At 39.4% G+C, this 18,864-nt stretch overlaps 1 protein-coding gene across 1 annotated transcript in view; it reads right to left on the bottom strand.

The window, feature by feature from the left end:
* Positions 1-1,436: 1,436 nt before the first annotated feature.
* CHRNA7 (cholinergic receptor nicotinic alpha 7 subunit) overlaps positions 1,437-18,864 on the bottom strand; it is a 140,022-nt gene continuing 122,594 nt past the window's right edge. The window contains exons 5-10 of the mRNA XM_018564234.1: positions 16,525-16,604; positions 14,215-14,382; positions 12,579-12,773; positions 10,088-10,174; positions 7,223-7,332; positions 1,437-2,072 (exon numbers count right to left, since the gene is read on the bottom strand). Of these exons, the coding sequence (XP_018419736.1) occupies positions 1,527-2,072; positions 7,223-7,332; positions 10,088-10,174; positions 12,579-12,773; positions 14,215-14,382; positions 16,525-16,604 (1,186 nt within the window). The 3' untranslated portion in view covers positions 1,437-1,526. The remainder of the gene's footprint in view (positions 2,073-7,222; positions 7,333-10,087; positions 10,175-12,578; positions 12,774-14,214; positions 14,383-16,524; positions 16,605-18,864) is intronic.

The following is an 18,864-nucleotide window of genomic DNA, read 5'->3' as shown; positions in this document are numbered from 1 at the left end:
TTCAATGGCATCCTAAAAGCACCCTACTCTCACAGTTTGATCACCTTGCACTGGAATGTGTGATTCCGCAATCCCGTGCATTCCAGTGCTACATGACTTGGGTCACGACTTAAAGGAGAACTATGGGGTCAGGGCTTTTCCCCATAGTTCTCCTAAGGGTCACGGGAGAACACCAACCAGCGTTCTCCCGTGACCCAAAGCTTAGTATACCGCAAGCTACAGCTCGCGGTATACTGAGACGCAGCAGCCGCAACGGATCCCGACATTGATGAGATCCACCCAGCTGCAGGATTGACTCTCAATCTGTCCAGAGGCAGAGCCAGCTGTGCCCGCCCCCTCCCCGTCGGTTCCACCAGTCAGCGCTGGAGGATCGGACAGGGGAGGGGGGGGGAATCCCTGCAGGGAGCCGTGAGTGACCGTCACGGCTCTCTGCAGGGATAGATGGAGAAGTGAGCGAGCAACGGTATGTGTTCGCTCACTTCCCGATCTACTGAGCCGACCTGTGACAGTTTCATTGTCACAAGTCGGCTCAGATTATGAAAATCAATCATCTCATAATTCTCCTTTAATGACCAAGGACAATTGTGGGTCCTGAGGCTTCACAGGTTGAGAACCACTGATTTAGATCAATGGTATAGCAGTTTCCCCTGTTTCTTACTGCTGTGGTCTACCCATATCTTGCATGAGAAACAGGAGAAGCTGATATGTGAGGTCTTCATTGACATTTCATTTTTTTGCCCAGTGGGGCAATGCAGTTCCTTTTAAGAGCACTTTTTAAAAAGCACACTTACTCTTTAATAATAATGGACGTAAAACTTTAGTTGGCAATTTAATTACTTAACCAACAGTGATTTAATGGCAGGCATAGTGATTCAGGTAGACAGAGCTGTTACATGATCTAACTCGTTGTAGCATTTGCGATGAACAGCTATAATATATTGTGTACATTTAAAATAGGCAACTATATAACCTTATAACATCTGAATGAATTTAAGCAGGCACATTAAGTATAATAAAATGCTAGTGTCTGTCTGTTGTAAATGACCCTGAGAAAATGTTTTCTTAAGTACTTACTCTACAATAGTGCATACAAATTTACATAATATACATAATATAAAAATATATTTTTTTTCCTTGAATACATGCCAATTTAATTTAATTGTGTAGATACAGTATATGGCAGTCTGTAATCATATATAAAATTATAGTAAAGATACATATTGATATATGAGACAGTTTTTGTCAAATATTTTTAGTTTATATGGTATGTCATTAAAATATAGCATAATAGATGCACTGTATGCATACTGGTGACTAGACTATACAGTCAGATTTTTGTAAAAGAAAATAAATTGCATGATCATACCTGAACATAATATTTAATTAATAAAAATAAATTAAGAATTGTACATTTTGAGTTATAGCCAACACCAATATGAGCACAAGATATTAATTTCAGCACTTGTTTCAATAGAAAAAGTCCACTTAGGTGGAGAAGACACCTTTAAAAAGATATCAATTGGAAGCTAAGCAAAATCTTTAGACACTGCTTCTACAAAATTGGGAGCTGACATTAATATGCCAATAGTACAAATGATGGTAAAGACAGAAAATGCCATTAAACACAACCGGTCCACCACAGAGGCAGCAAACTTCCATTCATTACATATGATTTCATCTTCATCCTGGTCTCTAAACCTATTGGCGATAAAACGCAGTTCTTCTAAAATCTTGGCTAAGTCATGATCACCTTCAGCGTGGCGTGTGTGGTGAATTAGATTTTCATCATGGGTTGGTGAACAGGCCATTCTGCCGCATATTACTCCAGAATCTGTAGTAGGTGTACAATGGATTCCTTCTAAACCTCGAAAACCAATATAAAGCATGTTCCCATTGCTGGACTGCTGACCACTAACAGTATTAACTTCCACACTGGTCATGCTGCAACGTTGCTGTTGGTGTTGCTGCTGTTGCTGCTTATTAATGTGTTGACAAACAGGTCTGACCTTGTCTTCTCCAGGCCTCTTCATTCTCAGGAACCAGGCACACCAGTTTAGAAGAATGATTCTCGTCTAGGAGAAAAGCAAGATAAATAACATCACAGTTACAGATACTATCTATTTTGAATTTAAAGCCAACACAGATTGCTTTATTGAACAACAATATAGCTGGAGTGCAAAATAAATAGCAGGTCAGATATGCACTTGAAATGTCAGATTAAAGACCAGTTGAACTTTCTCTTTAAATTAGCTAAATGTATTCCATGTGCACCAAACCAAAAGGTGTGCAAAGTCTTTGTTTTCTTCAAAAATTAGCTCAACCTGAGTAGAAAAACCTGTTCCCTGCCAGCATGCTGCAGAGCGGGACCCTTGATCTCTGTAGGGAAGCAGTGGTCTCTTTGCAGAGGTCTGACACACCCCCTGATGAGTCAGGGACAGAGGTCTCTAACCATTGGGAAGCATGAGCTTTGCTGATTGCAGAGCAATAGGTCTGACTTAGCAGGGGGTGTGTTGGACTCCAGCAATGAGACCCTTTCTTCCACACAGAGAGCAAGCCACCCACTTTTCAAAATGCTGGCAAGGGACAGGGTTTCCTACTCTGGTTGCTGCTGCTTTAAACAAACTGTAAGACATTGAACACCTTTTGTTTTGATACACCTGGAATATATTTAGCTGATGTAAACGGAGAGTTCAATTGGCATTAAAAGACATCTTTAATTTTTGTCTATACATGTAGCTCTAACAACTACCGTCTCCCTTATTAGTGGCAACAATGTAAAATTTTATCTGCAGTAATGTCATACATTCTACATGTATCAAAGTCAATTTAAGAGTTTGAAGGAGGGGTCAATTTAATAAAATATACATTTTGTTAATATACCCAGTTAATGTTGTCAGCTCATTTTGAAAATACTATTCACAGGGTTTAGAATTGACCTATAAGGTGTTTGGGCTAGAATGCTCAATGTGCAGGCCCTGTGCTATGTTGATACCACCCCCCTGTTCTGTTCATAGAATCAGGAGGTGCTTTGCGAATGTAGATCATGGGCAAAAAATAGCCCACCACTCAAAAATATATTATCCATGATTACCAGGCTGTAAAACCTATTGTATGTAATCCTATTTAGTAATAACCTACAATTATTGATTATTTAGCATCTAAATAATCCCCAAATAAACTTATGTAAGCTTATTTATTAAGGTAAATTGCAATATGATGAGTGCAGTACCCCACATTGTCAGCAAGCACTTTTCACTGAGCTGACTTCAATAAACAAATGTATGTTTGGATACTGTGGTGCACTACATTGATCATTCAACTAACTTAATGAGTTTGCCTGAAAAGCTGAATCTGATGCAGCTGAAGTGTTGTGTTGTATATTCTTGAGAAAGCATTCACAATGACAATGCAAGACTTCTAACAAGAATGTCATTGTTGTCTTTAGAACAGGAAAAGAGAAAAGGAGAAATAGCCTTTGAGTCTGTAGAAGTTTAATGAAGTCAAGGTCTGCCGCCAGGGAACTTCATCCATAGCCACATTACTGATGCCATGGTTAAGATGAAGCCTTTTATTATTCAGGCTTAACTATCTATTTGTTCCTGAACTCACAAGTTAGTTTTTTCACAATAAATTTATAGGATAGAGACAATATGTGTTGTATTGTAATGCTCCCAATGAGATTCAGCCTTTCCTGTAGCAGTTTAAAGAGTAAAAACAAACATTTTATTCTCCCAGTGGTTCAATAAAATGAGAAATCGCTTATCCTCTGGATAACTCTGATACATTAAGAATGAACCAGGGGAAAATATGCAGGTAAATTGGTAAATAATAACTGACAATCATTAAATTATGAGGATACATCTAGTTTTATAACAAATTGATGGGTACAGATTATGTTTTGCATTAACACAAACATGTATTATCCCATCCTACATGGTTACATTCGGCTCTGTTTTGTACCATGCAATGAATGAAACCCTGTAATTATTACAGTTAAAGCTATCCTTGTTTCTTAACGCACAAATCTGTATGTAGAAAATTAGATCCTGTTATGAAATATGTGATGTCTGAGGAAGGAGGTGCACCTGTGATCCTCTCTCACATGGAAAGCTCTTAACATTATCTAAAGCCTATAACACATGTGTCAAACTCAAGGCCCAAGGGCCGAATGCGGCCCTCTAGGCAATTTCCTAGACTTCTACTTTCAGATCTAGGTATTAAGTTATTACTAAAACCAGTGATAATCGAAGGCAGAGGCAATTATGAGAAAGATTAGATACATTTATATAGTCTTACAGATACCTTTGAGGGCAACCATAATGATGATGCGGCCCACGTTTAAACACAGAATTAGGCAGCCTCATCTGCCTAATCAGCCAAATTAGGTGGTTGCTTGCAGCCTCCTAATTTGCCTCAAAGAGCTGCCGGGTGGAAGAGGAGGTGGGGACATGGCCATGGCCCAGTAAGATTTGGCCTGGCCAGTGGAGGTGAAGGAGAAGAAGTGGACGGCTTGAGGCTGGTCATACTCCACAATCTGATGGCAAGATGTCCCTGACGCAGAATGGGGAGCTGCAAGTAAGAGGAACAGCACATCTGTGCAGGGAAAGGGACCTTACACAGCCCACCTGAGACCCTGCAGAGTCCACCACAGATCCTTCACAGCCCACCTGAGAGTCTCTGGATCTATGGTGGGCTGTGCCGGGTCTATGGTGGGTTGTGCAGGATCTATGGTGGGCTGTGCAGGGTCTATGGCCAGCTGTGCAGGATCTATGGTGTACTGTGTGGGGTCTGTGGTGGGTTCTGCGGGCTCTCGGGTGGGTTGTGCAGGATCTATGGTAGGATGTGCGGGGTCTACGGTGGACTGTGCGGGGTCACAGGTGGGCTGTGCAGGATCTATGGTCAGCTATGCGGAGTCACAGGTGGGATGTGCAGGATCTGTGATGGGCTGTGCAGGGTCTATGACAGTCTGTGCAGGTCTGTGGTGGGCTGTGCAGGATCTATGGTGGGCTGTGTGGTTTCTGTGGTGGCTCTGCGGTGTCTCAGGGGGGCTGTGCAGGGTCTATGGTGGGCTGTGTGGGGTCTGTAGTGAGCTGTGCATGGTCTCAGGTGGGTTGTGCGGGGTCTCAGGGGGGCTCTGCAAGATCTATGGTGGGCTGTGCAGGGTCTATGATGGGCTCTGTGGGCTTTCAGGTGGGCTGTGCAGGCTCTCAGGTGGGCTGTGCCGAGTCAGTGGTGGGCTCTACAGGGTCTAGGGCTGTCAGGATCCAGAGCACCCCCAGGTGGTGCTGGAGCCAGGTCCTGCAGTTCCTGTGCTCGCCTGCGGGTGTCTCCAGCAGCCAGGGACTGTAAGGAACCTGCAGCTCCAGTACTCACCTGCGGGTGTGCCCCAGCTGTGACTGATCATCCCATCACCTGGTGCTTCCTGGGAGGGTATTTAGGCCCTACCTGCAGTCAGGAAGCTGGCTCAGTATTGCGTCGCCTGCACTTGACTGATTCCCATAAACCTGAACCCTGCTTCCTGAAACCTGCTTCCTGAACCCTGCTTCCTGAACCCTGCTTCCTATCTGCAGACCTGTCACCGACCCGGCTTGTTACCCGACCACTCTCTTGGATCCTGTTCCTGTACCATGCTGCTTCCCTCCTGTTAACGACCCGGCTTGTACCTGACCACTCTTCTTTTATCCTGAGGCCTGCCATATATCTGCAGGCCTGTTACCCCTCCTTGTTGCTTCCCCCTGGCTGTAGGTGTGTGTTTGTCCCAACGGTGGGTTTATTACTTCACTGCTAAACCTGTGGGGGGTTGAGGGGGTTTGTAGTTTTGTTGTTGTGTAGCAAATAAACTGTGTGCATAGAACCCTATCCTGTGTGTGCATATTCATTTGGTCATCCTGCGTGGGTACCTGCATGTGGTGTGAGGACGCCTGTGCATGGTACCCTGACAAGGGCTGAGATCCTTCACAGCCCACCAGAGAGCCCACCAGAGATCCTTCACAGCCCACCAGAGATCCTTCACAGCCCACCTGAGAGACTGCACAGCCCACCTGAGAGACTGCACAGCCCACCTGAGACCCAGGCTTCCCTGCTACACTGATAGCACAACTTGTCACAAGCTGCATACAGTGTTTGCACTGTATCAAGTAACTGACAGGTTATGCAAAATGTCTTAAGGGTACAATGACCTAGGGTACATGCAGAGTGCCAGAGGTGTTGAGTTCCTGTGCACTGCGGGTACTATGCTAATGAGGTCTGTGAAGGGAAGTCTTCCATAACCAAACCAATGTATCATTCGCTTTAACTACCAGTAAATAAGAATTGACCACTAAGAGCAAATCCTGCAGAGTAGATTGTGTCACAAGTGGAGAAGTGAAGCAGATTATCTGTACACCTCTAAGTACTATTGGACAGCTTTCACACTACTTTCATTCGTGTTGGAACAACTATCCAAAAGTCAGTGTAGGGAAAGAATGAGCTGTAACTAAAAGGGTGAGAAAAACATGGCCTTCATTGTACCATTTTTTAATGAGTCCTATCGTTTTAGAAGAGTGGAACACTGAAAATGTTCTTGGTGTTTGTTTTATTAGCTTTCAAATGAGATTTGTATTACAAAATGCTGCCCTATATTAGCAGCTATACACCTAAGTGTTAAGCAACTACTGCATGAGAACATCTAAAAATATATAGAGTACATATGATCAAATAACCCTGTAATAAGTATGAATCTATTTTGAATGATACTGGTAATGAAATAAATACAAACAGATGTCAAATTGGCCTGAACCGTACTACCCAGTGTGTATTTATTTACATATTGTAAAGCTGGAACAGTTTGTGTTGCATAAATGTATATGTGAATGCCTTTACACATGAACAGAAAACAAGATAGCTGGAATTATTCTACACAAGATACAATTATACTGTGCTTGCTGCTTTTTATTCTGGTTTCTAAGCCAGACATTTTAAATACATTCCCAGCCACAAAATTTTTAAGAGCTCTGCAGTCCAATGCTAGATTTTACAATTACTATGCAAGATACAAATTAGATACACATCAGGAGAAAGAGTATTTCCCTTCAAGTTTAGAATACCAAATTAAATCTATCTGAACTTCTAATTTGAATTTGCGTGTTTAGCAGGCTGTTCACTGAATTTGCTAAAGTATTTAAAATTGACATTAGTTTCAACATGTCCTATTGGGTTTCATACTAATATTCTAAGAACTTACCCATTTTGGCATTTTACCTCCATGAGGGTCATGGTGATGATATTGCAAAACAATAACTGTTGCAACTACCGAGAGACCCACAATGATCATTGTACTGGCAAAGTATTGGGCTGCAAAAGACATTGTAAATTAAAAGTTAAATTAATAGCATAGAAACATATGCATCTTATATTTATCAACTGTAGTTTTGTACTATAGTTATTTGTATTTCAATGTCTATGTATGGCAGATATAACACGTGAGTCTGTTCCCATCCTATGTGTAACAAAAAATGAGCAACTGCCTCTTGGTAAAAGGAGAGTGGGTGTGGAGTCTGAGACAGCATGTTAAGTGCCAACATGTGATAACATAGAAATTTTCTTGTGAAGCACACCAGTCCAGTTTATAGTCTTCACTTTTTGTTAATTCCACAGTAACAATAGGAACTGAATCCAACTGCTATATATGTAAACAGGACAGTAAGTTTTATTGGGTTTATAAAAGACAGCTGAGATTAGGCAGTCCACATGTCATACAATTTCATTGCTACTACCTCTAAAACCAAGCCTACCGCTAAAATTGTAAGGTTGCCAGTCCAGGCCTGCAATACTGTCAACAGCATGGCAACATTGTACACAACAAGCAATGTGGAAACAGTATAATTATTGAGATCCACTGTCAGAAGGTCAACTGAGAACTTGGTCTCTTGCTCCCACAGAAAACAGGTCCTACGTAATGGCCAAAATGGGTCTGGCAGTGTTACAAATAATGTCTTAAGATAGTTTGTCCCTTAAAGCAGAACTGCACTCATCTGTCTGTTTGCAACTCCAGCGATGACAGATCAAAGCTGTCCCTTGCCACTCTGTGAACTGGTGCTGCCATCTTCTCTACTGACTTTTCCAGGTCCCAGGGTACATCATCACTGGCACCTGGATGCATTCCTGGCACAGTGCTAAAATTGCCAGGGGAAAGGGTTTTGGGTTTACCAAAAGAGACATACAAAGTGTGTTCTGCTATAAAAAACCTCTTATTTCCTAGTAATTTTTGAAAAAAATATCTAGAGTTTTGGTTTAAAGTATTAACTGCACATTTGGTACAGCTACACCTTTAAAACGTTCCCCGAGCTCCCCTCCCTTTCTCATGCTCACCTGCCCCTGCCAAGATACAGCTGACTAGATTGCACAGTCAGTTGTCAAAATCTTCCTGGTCAGGCCCGCTCATATGCTCTGCATTCTCAAACATTCCTGTGGAGCCATGCCTTCCTACAGAGGTTTTAAGTACAAACTTGTACTCTGAAGCTGCATAGAGCGCAGAGTGCATGTGTGGACTAGACTGGGATCATTTTGTTCAGTGGCTGAACAATTTATCTCACTGCATCAGGGACAGGTGGGGGCAGACTACAATATAAGTGTCACTGCAGTTACACTACGACCTTTACAAACGATGATGAGATCACACCATATTTAGTTAGAATCCTTCAATAGGTTTTTACAACTTAAATGTAAAGAAAACCTGCAATAAGGCCTCTCGGGTGGCCCATGTAACTAATTTTTTTGAGATTGACTATTTTTATATTGACAAAAAAGTCCTTCCATTCAGAGAAATCCTTGTCATCGACAGGAACAAAACCTTCAGTGCCAAACAGAAAGCAGCTAAACACATGGATGATAGGGATAGACATATGACAGGGCTGAACTTCAGCAGACTACAGCACCAAATGTAATAATAAATGTTTCCAGTCATCCAATTATATTTGCTGCACTACAGCAAGGATAATGTGAAATATGGGAAAGCACAGACAATTTACCAATAGATTGTATTATATTAGGTTAATTTATTTTTTTATACAAGTTAATCATAAATTAGCTATGCCAAAATTTAAAGCAAACCTGGGCTTTGCCTATGAAGGGCAAAGCAACACACTAACTTTAATGTCCCCCTACCCAGGAGATAATACTTATTATTCCTTCACTCCCTCACTGCTCCATTAAGCCACTAGGAGCAAACAAAATTGCTTGTTTTTTGGTACTCCAGGATGTGTAAGTGCATATGACTTACCTCCCTTCCTCTTGTGGTTTGGCTAGTGCTGTCAGACATGGGCAAAAAAAAGAGAGTCCTCAGGCACGTGGGGTTGGGAAGTGGGTACTCAGACACATTGGGGTGGGAAGAGAGTATTTAGGTATATGAGAATTGAAGAGTGTCCTCAGTCCTATGTAAGCTCCTGCTAGAATGCCTATTACACAGGGCTTTACACACTTGTTCCCAATGGGTGAACAGAGCAGCAGGGGAGTGAAAGATATGTGCTGCTTGGGCAATACATGAAGCCAATGGGTTCCATATCACCATGAGTTAACTAAAGAGATAGCACAGCAGACAAGGCTTGCATTGGGGCTCTATTATCCTGGTTGAAACCTGGAACAAAGCCAGCTGATAAGGAATGAGTCACTGCTACAATGGCTTATGGAGGTTTGTAAACAACAGGATTCTTTCAGTATTAGCCGAGTGTGATAAAAATGCTTTATATGTAAAAAGGAGGCTAGAGCTTCACCTACTGACTGGGCAGAAAAGTGCAAAATAAAATAAGCAGAATTTTAAAAATGTATTTTTTAGTTCAAGTCATTTGGTCCCTTTGTGGCTGGACGTACAGTGTACGTCTCCCGTCACGAAGGGGTTAAGTAAACAAAATAAATATTAGATAAACAAAATATGTACAAAATCACTATCCATTCCATGTATTTAGTATTAGATATATAGCAGTAAATTGCACTTTTTTAGGCTGTAAAGAAATTTTTGAGACTAAGCAAAAAAAAGGACCAACATCTCCAGTGTTATATAAAATGTGTCTCTAACTGCATAAAACAATGTATATAGTTATAGCAATCTTACCTATTAATGGGACAGAATCTGATGTGGCAGGCATTATTTCTGCTACCAGTAACATAAATACAGTAAGTGACAACAACACAGTTATACCTAAAATTAAACAAATACAAAGCAAGTTATTGCAAAAGCATAGTCCTTGAATTTGCAGATATTATACCCATTCCTGCCAACAATATACTTTGGAAGTCTAAACCATGGGATTCTGGGATAAGCAAATGACAAAGTTCACTGTACAAATGTTGGCACATAGTATTTTTACTTTCAGGCAGTTAGTTTCTATAAAATACATTATGCATTTAAATAAATTGCTTTATTACATAATGCTACATCTGTTAGACAGCACTAGCTTGTAATATATAAAGACAGATTTTAATATAGCTTCTGTTCAAGATAGAGAATCACAACATAATTGTGCTAGGGCTCTGATGTCCAAGTGAGGGCAATATTTTGTCTAATGTTCCTTAAAGTGAATCTGTGCCCAGACTATGCACAGTAAAGCATTTTTAATATTCTGAGAAAACCTTAAAAACCCTTTAAAACAACCCCTCATTCGCCCCTTTAGCCATTGGCATTGTGGAGAAATCAATCCTAAAATTTCACAACAGAGACACTAAAAATCACAGTTCTTAACACCTTTACTGTCTATCGAAGAAGAATCTTAGCAACGTGCCAAACTTATGCAGAAACAGAGACACCGGCACTCCAATTGCGAATGCATAAACGTCTATTTATTGACGAGGTCCAGCATATCACAGTTAATGTATTAACTGTGATATGCTGGACCTCGTCAATAAATAGACAAGGTGGGTGTAGCGGTGATCAATGGATGGCAGCCATCATAAACATAAGTAGAAAAACAGAGACACCGGCAGTCCAATTGCGAATGCATTATGTATTAACTGTGATATGCTGCACCTCGTCAATAAATAGACGTTCATGCATTCGCAATTGGAGTGCCGGTGTCTCTGTTTCTACATATGTTTGTGACGGCTGCCATCCTTTGATCACCGCTGCACCCAACTTGTCTTGTTTGGAGTAAGCGGTCAGGAGTGCGATGGGTTCATGGACTCTTGTGAGACTTATAATGCAAACACAAAGTAGGTGTTTCTAAGCTGATAGAAACCAGCTCAAACTCAACTGCTGACTCTTTGTTGTGATCTCGGGCAGGACATTCTTCCCAGTTCATGCAAATAAAGAAGTAAGGTATGGCTTGTTTTAAGCTTTTTTTAACTACATTTTAAGACTATGATTTCTATTTATAACAATAAATTCATAGCTTTTCATCCAGCAAAACTGCATGAACATTTTTTGCACAGGTTTATAAAGCCGTAGCTGTTGAGCAAATGGGGATAATTTGATAGTTCTTAGTGGTTCCATGGGCATGCTGCTGTTGGCTAAATCACACAAATTACAATGTTTGTTTTATTGTCAATATTAGCTGATCCAAAAATAGAAAACTAATGTTGTTTGGTGGTTGAATATTCTTAGATTTTGGCCAGATTTACGTGACAATGATTATTATCATTATTACTCAGTTGGGCACATGTTTTTTGGTAATCATCAGTTCAAGAAAACCTTTTTATAAGCACATATAGTTATTTATAGTGTACATTGCAGCAATCCTATTCGAGAAGGTCACATGTTTTGGTGAATCCTGTTAGAATAGTTTATTTTTTGATCAAACGTTTTTAGGGTATCTTTTCTGAGGTTTGAATATTTGTGAGGATGTCTCACAACCAGTACTGTTTAGATTTACAAATTCAAATTAAAAAATACACATTGAGCCAGCCAGTGAACTCCCCCTAATGCTCTTTCCTGTCATGGGGCAATAACACTGTACTGCTTTTAAACTTTGAGCAGAGTTGCCACTCTCATGTAGTATGTGCCTGCTTTCACTACAGTAGGAAGAATGGCATATAGGACCTTAACACATTCTAATTACATTTGATTTGACATCAGAACAAACAGGATTTACAAAACAAACATTACATTTGCCCTGCAAATAACAACTTAAATATCACAAAATAAAATTGGCACAATTAATATTTTATAAATATACCCCAATGTAAAAACTTTAACGTCCAAAGTCTAAAGTCCACTTTAAAAAAATCCAGGCTGACCCACCTTGTTAAAACCAAGAACCACTCCTGTTTCTGTCAGGCTGCAGACCACATGAGCACTCTATAGATCAAAATATTTCGCCACTTAATCTATTTAGTTATCTGTTTTCTCATATGCAGTTGAGCCTGTCAGCGCTATAACAGATGAGTATATAAAACTACATGTCAGTTTAAGAAAATGCTTCAAGCTCAAAGCCATAGGACATGCTGCAACGGCAAGAACTGAATTTTAAAATATGTGACTGTTGCACCTAGCTGCATAATAGCACTGCTTTCTGTATAATCACCTAAGTGTATTCTCCTATCTAGATTTCAAACATCATTTCAAGACCTCTGAAAGTCAATTCTTTTTTTTCAAGTAACTGTATTTTTACCAAGTGAGATCTTTTCTCCTGAGTCTGCAGGTAACAGAAACACTAGCAAGGCAAGTGCAGATATCAAAACGCAGGGAATGAGGAGGTTCAGCCCATAGTAGAGAGTTCTGCGTCTCATTGTAATAGTAAATGTCACATCTGGATAGGGCTCTTTACAGCAGTTATAAAAACTTTCACTCCGCTTCACAGGGACTCCTACAGAGAAAATATATTTCATTGTCAAACTCTTACCTTTTCTACAGTTGCTAATAATTAAACAGCATATTAATATGTTACTGTAGGGATGGCCCAACTCCAGCCCTCCAGCTGTGGTGAAACTACAAATCCCATGAAGCACCTTTTTCCGGGAGTCATGTCTGTGGCTGTGAGAATCTTGCAAAGCCTCATGGGATTTGTAGTTCCACCACAGCTGGAGGGCCGCAGTTTGGCCATGCCTGTGTTACTGTATACATAATGAGTCTATAACTTCTCATACACTAGTAAAAGAAGGAAAGTTTTTAAGTGTCCGATGTCACGTGCCTACTGTAACAGTACACTGTACACTGGAAGCAATTCTGGCAGCTGCGCTGGTGCAGTGGGTCCCCTGACACCCACCACTTTGCTTCCAGGTCTCTGCTGCCCCTCCTGCAGGTCTGGGACCAGCATCACTGGTGTTGGCAAGTAGAAGGGAGAGAGACCAGCAAACATTATTCGCTGATCTCCTCCCTGCTGAACGGAGCTGAAAGCAACACTTCTAGATCACTTCTGGTCCCTCCGCTGTCATTCCCCACCTAGAGAAGCCAGGGAGGAAGCTACTCAAGCGTGATCTACACTTGAATAGCTTCTTTGCAGTAGAAAGGTAACACTAGGGGTCTAACAGACCCTTAATTTTACCCTAAAAACTACCTGTCACCACTTAATATGCTATCACATAGGGGCTTGTGAGTAAAAAAAAAAAATGTTTGTAGTACAACAAAAGAAGTAAGGTTAATACCCATCTTTAATATACACCAATTAGGTTCCAGTGATCTCTTTCCAGTGAAAGTTTTTAAAATAAAAGGGTAAATCTGATTGCTTACTATGAATGAAACAGACTATTCTCTTTCTGGATATTTTTTATAAAATCGGCTAAAGGACTAATATAGATGTCAGCCAATGATCGCTTCTAGCTACGCTCCCTGTATGTGTGTATGTGAATTCAACTAGAAGTCCACTTGAACCAAATACAATGTGAAATTCTGACATTTCTCCCTTGAACAATAGTGTCCTGAAACTACATGGATTAAAAAAAGTGTACAGAGCACTAGCATTTTTGAAAAATACTTTTAGGGTGTAAAGTCCAACAATACAAAAAAATCACCTATTTAAGAAGTCGCATATATATATTTTGTATTTTCTTTTATGAAAGTATTTATTGATAAATGCTTTAATTTTAAAAAGGCAAAGATTTTTGTGCAAATGTAAGGTTCCCTAAGAATAGCTCCAATCTTTTGGGGAAATGTTCATATGTACGCAACCAATTTTGAAGAATCTAGTTGTCTGAATGTATAACTGCAATATGCACTTAGCCTCACACTTACTAATATTATGCAAGATCAAAATGTTTGTTTCAAAATGCAAAATGCTATTATCTGTAGCTGAGTCAAAATTCACCTACCTACTAGGTCCCACTCTCCATTTGCAATATACTCAGATATGTCTGCTTCTTTTAATTGTAGATCCAAAGACCATCCTCCATAAGTCCAAGAGCCAAACTTTAGTTTGCACTTCTGAATATCAAAAGGAAACCAACGAACATCTATGTAGCACGTGCTCTTGAATATCCCTAAAATATAAAAGACTGATTTTGCCATCTACTACCTTTGCTTAGCTTATAAAGCAAATACCAAAAACAGCATAGATTCAATTATATTAGCCATCTAAAAATGAAGTAAAAATCCTAAAATCTCAAAAAAGTTTTAATCTCATTTTTATAATTTCCAGTTATTTGTTTTTTTTGTTCAATGCATTCTACAGAATTGTTTTTTCTTTGAACAACAACGCATTCATATACTGTGCCTATTCTGCTTTATAATACTGATGGGTATGGTTAAAGATGTGGTAGAAGTACCTTATTTATCCCCCAATGTTATTATGCATGCAGTAGTTCAGATATGGCCAGTCAGATAGATCTTAATATGATACCTTGGGTTTATCAACTCTCATCTTTGCAAGGAATTGAACAACATCCTCTGTGTTCTTGAGCTTGAGGAAATTATGCAGAAGCAATACAAAACATCCAATATTGTGAAATAGGCTGCAAGGGAGAATTACTCCTCTGCCTACAAATAACATCACTTATGGGGCTGAAAATGAAGGTATTCAATGCTTTACAAGCTAAAAAAAATAACATTTATATCTCATTTATGGATTCATATGTGATATGTATGCCATATAGATTCTTACAGCATGTGTCATCATAGTATAAATATAATTTTATACATAAAATGTAATAAAATAATAGCAATACCAAAATATTACCAATTTTAATGCTGAAGTGGTATTTTGTGTAGTTTGGATACTGGTTACATGTTCATGTTTCCATAAAACTAAACCAGTCAAAGACCTCTGCCTTGCTGTTTTTAAATATATACAATTGTTGTTTTCTCAGCAAACAAAGAAAAAATTAATATAAGTGAACTGGGGCAAACATACTGTGCAAGAGCAGCAGAGATCTGCTGCCCCCCAGATCTAGAAATCTGCAGACCTCAATGAAAACCTCAGCTGTGACATCTAAAAGCCATATGTTGATATGTTCCCTTTGACACAAAAATGCTAAACCTACCTATGTTAATGAAATGCTAAACCTTCTCTTAAGGAGCAAAGTGCCCAGTACAAAGGAGCAAAGTGCCCAGTACAAAGTGCTGTGATCCACATCAGCCAATCAGAATTGACCTTAGTAAAGTCAGGATATCCCAAGATGTATTCTGATTGCTATGGGCACAGCATTTTGTTGTTTTCTCCTTGCACTGTTTTATTACATTTATTAAGTAAGTTAAATAATGTTTTGGAATTTAGTATTAAGTGCATGTTGTAAAATGATGACCACTTTTTTCGGTGAAATATGCTTTTGTTGAGACACTGTTGCATTGCCAAATAACAGGTTAAGTGACAATTTTTTCAGATAGCCCACTCCTCCAGGCTTTATTATTTCCCAAGACACACTTCCTTGCTGCCTCTTCAATGCAGCATGTCAAATATATATATTTTTTAAGTATTTATAGGTATACTGTGTGAATAGGAACACATAACACACATACAGTGGGGTTTTCTAAAATGTGACTGCAAAAGTGAAAATACAATTTAAACCGGGAGAAGATACCATGCCCCCTTCCCCCACATGATCATTTTTTAAAGCTGGGAATTAACCACTCATGTTCAGGTACTGTTACAAGGGAAAGGTCAGCCTTGATAAGTATGACTGCCTTTTGGAGTGGGTTATCTGCAGATGATGTCAATTTGACCAGAATTGGCAAAGTACAGTGTCTCTTTAGGCTAAACAGTCACATGTAAACAGCAGTTCCCACTAATACTTTACTACAGTCTATTAATGTCTTCCATTTAAAGTAAAAATCAATCTCCATCTGACAAAACTGTGTAGAAATGTATCTCCCCAGTTTCAAATTACACCATGAAGAAGAGGTACAAATGCAAATTTTACATGCATTATCAAATTCTGGTGAAATGTGATTCTGCTGCTTTGCTATGCAGGTCCTGTGGTGTAATAAAAGCCAGCAACAATGGGATAGGGACATGCTGCTCTATATTCAAGGGGATAAGGGAAGTGGAGCCCCAAGTACAAGGGGTTTGAAGAATACGGAAAGCTAAATTGTGTTTATGCAATAAAGCAGTTTAAAAAGCTACTCATACAAACATATAAGTTTATGACAACAGAAGAAACATGATAAAATCTAAATTTCCATCTTACCTGGTGGTAAATACTGACAATGACCAGAGGAGTTCACCAGTACATTAGTGTGAAATGAAGCATCAAATCTTTCATCTGCACTACAAAACATAACACAGATAGTGAGAAAATGGCAGCCAGCGATTATAAATCATTACATATTGAACCAGAAGTGCTGTCTTAAGTCTAAGGTTTGTTAAATGTAGGGAAGAGAAATGTAATTCTTTATCCATAATCATATGTCATTTTCCATGTATTACCTATAGATTTCCTTTCTATCCTGTCATTTTCAGGGATGGGTGCTGTTAAGAGAACTACAATTTAGATAGATTGAAGTCTTTGTCACGTAAGTGATGCAAAGTGCTTAAGTAAAGCACATAATTGAGCTGCCTTTCACGTCTGACCTCAAGGAATCTAAAACACAGATAAAATGCAATAAATAGGAATCTTGTTCATAGATTGAATGTTCTTTTAAAAAAAAAAAAGTCCATTAACCCACTTTTAGAAAGTTGGATAACCTCATAGTGAATTGCCACAATGCCTTCATAGGTTATCTGACTTGATGTTTAAAGTTAACCTGTGACCAGGCTATAGACATTTAAGTTTTAACATATTGTTATGACGCAGTAAACCATTTTAAAACAAACCCTCACTGATCTTTGTAGCTGCAGGCACTGTGGATATATTCAATTTTAAAGTTTGCAGCAGAACTGCTAAAGTGGTTCAAATCATTCTCTCAGGCAGCTCAGATTATCTTGCTTTACATACCTAAATGTCCATAGCCTGGGCACAGGCTCTTTGTAAAGTCCCACTCTAGGCTTAATTTGACTTTTTTAAAAAGGTCCCCTAGGTGTTGTTAAAAAAAATAGTTCTTGCTGCAATACCTATATCTGGAGTTGTCAGCCATAGCAACTTTTCTCTGCCACAAGATTTACTCAGTCTTTCAGATTGAATGATGACCCGCATTACTCAACCAACTAGATGCACAGCGTTGCTCAGCCAATAAGCAAGGTGTCATGGTCACACACCTTGAGGGTGCATTATCACACCACCATCCATTCGCAGTGTACTAGTGCAGAGAATGGGCTGACATCATGTCAGTGCCACTCTCTGCATTGGTAAGGACCACCCAGACTAAAAAAGAGGCAAAGAGTAAGAGGATCCTGCAAATTCATGTGTCTGGCCTGAAGACTTTGGAAAAGGTATGTATTAAAACAAAACAAGCAAAAATACTGCCACTGGGGGCCACAAGGGTGTGAGGAATGTCAATTTGGGGGTGACAACAAAGTCTGAAGTTGGGCTTTAAGCACAAAATAGCTCAGGAGCTTCTTCATATGATGTCCATTGTGAGGCTTCTGATAGCCTAAACAAACAGCTAGGAACTATTGCCACAGAACAATGTGCTGAGACCACAAGTTCTTCAACCATGGCACAACTGCGTTGCCAAAATCTAGTCTCAGAGAAGTTGTTGAACTGCTTTTGCCTGTGGAAATCTGGTAAGTCCCTTCAGTGCTTGTAGATCAGTAAATCCATCCTTTTGTGTTAACAATGTAGAAGAGATTATCTAGCACACAGTAATTTTCAGGCAAAAAATATTAACAATCACTCTTTTCTCAGTCCAGGTCTAGTCCTATTCTGTGAAGCTAATAAGCTCATCTTTGTTTATCAATATGTCTTGACAAATACCATGTGGAACATAATTGAATCTGTTGTTACAGTTAAGACTGTATGTCATAGTATGTACTAGCACAAAGTAAGTTTTCCTGAGGCTTTCTACTACATTTGACTTGATAATGATACAATTAAATTTATTTTAAACAGGATATCAAGCAGAAGAGAACTGGACAGATGCTATCAAGGAAATATAACATACATTAGTCAGAGCATTATCTGGAAAGCTTCAAATGAATAGGTCAAAGCCGTGCCACCCCTGAAGGGCATTATCTTGCTGCTGATAATGGTACAAAAACCAAGCCTTGGAAGGCTAATTGAATAAAGTAATTATCTTGATTCAAAATGAGTCCATTACTTGTAAGAAGGGAAGAATTAAATAGAAGATTGAACATTGGCCTGCACCGAAAATATCTACGACATGTTATTACTAATTATTCTCTAGTAGCAGGCTGGATGTGGGCCTAGGCTTGAGGAGATACTGCAGTGTTCCATCAGAAATAAATCTGAATCGTGGTGCTCTTATTAGATTCTCCAATTACTTATAGATCTGTAATTTAGATATGTTGCTGGGGCAGAATTAAAGGAAATATATAGAGTATTCATGAGGCAGGTTTATTTTAACATAATGGCTAGTAAAACATATGGGCACATTTTACTGTGTGTAAAGAGCCAGCATTTACTGCCAAA

Source organism: Nanorana parkeri, unplaced genomic scaffold (genome assembly GCF_000935625.1).
Source record: "Nanorana parkeri isolate BGI_ZX_2015 unplaced genomic scaffold, ASM93562v1 scaffold739, whole genome shotgun sequence".
NCBI lineage: Eukaryota > Metazoa > Chordata > Amphibia > Anura > Dicroglossidae > Nanorana > Nanorana parkeri.
This window is presented reverse-complemented; position numbering and strand designations above follow the sequence as displayed.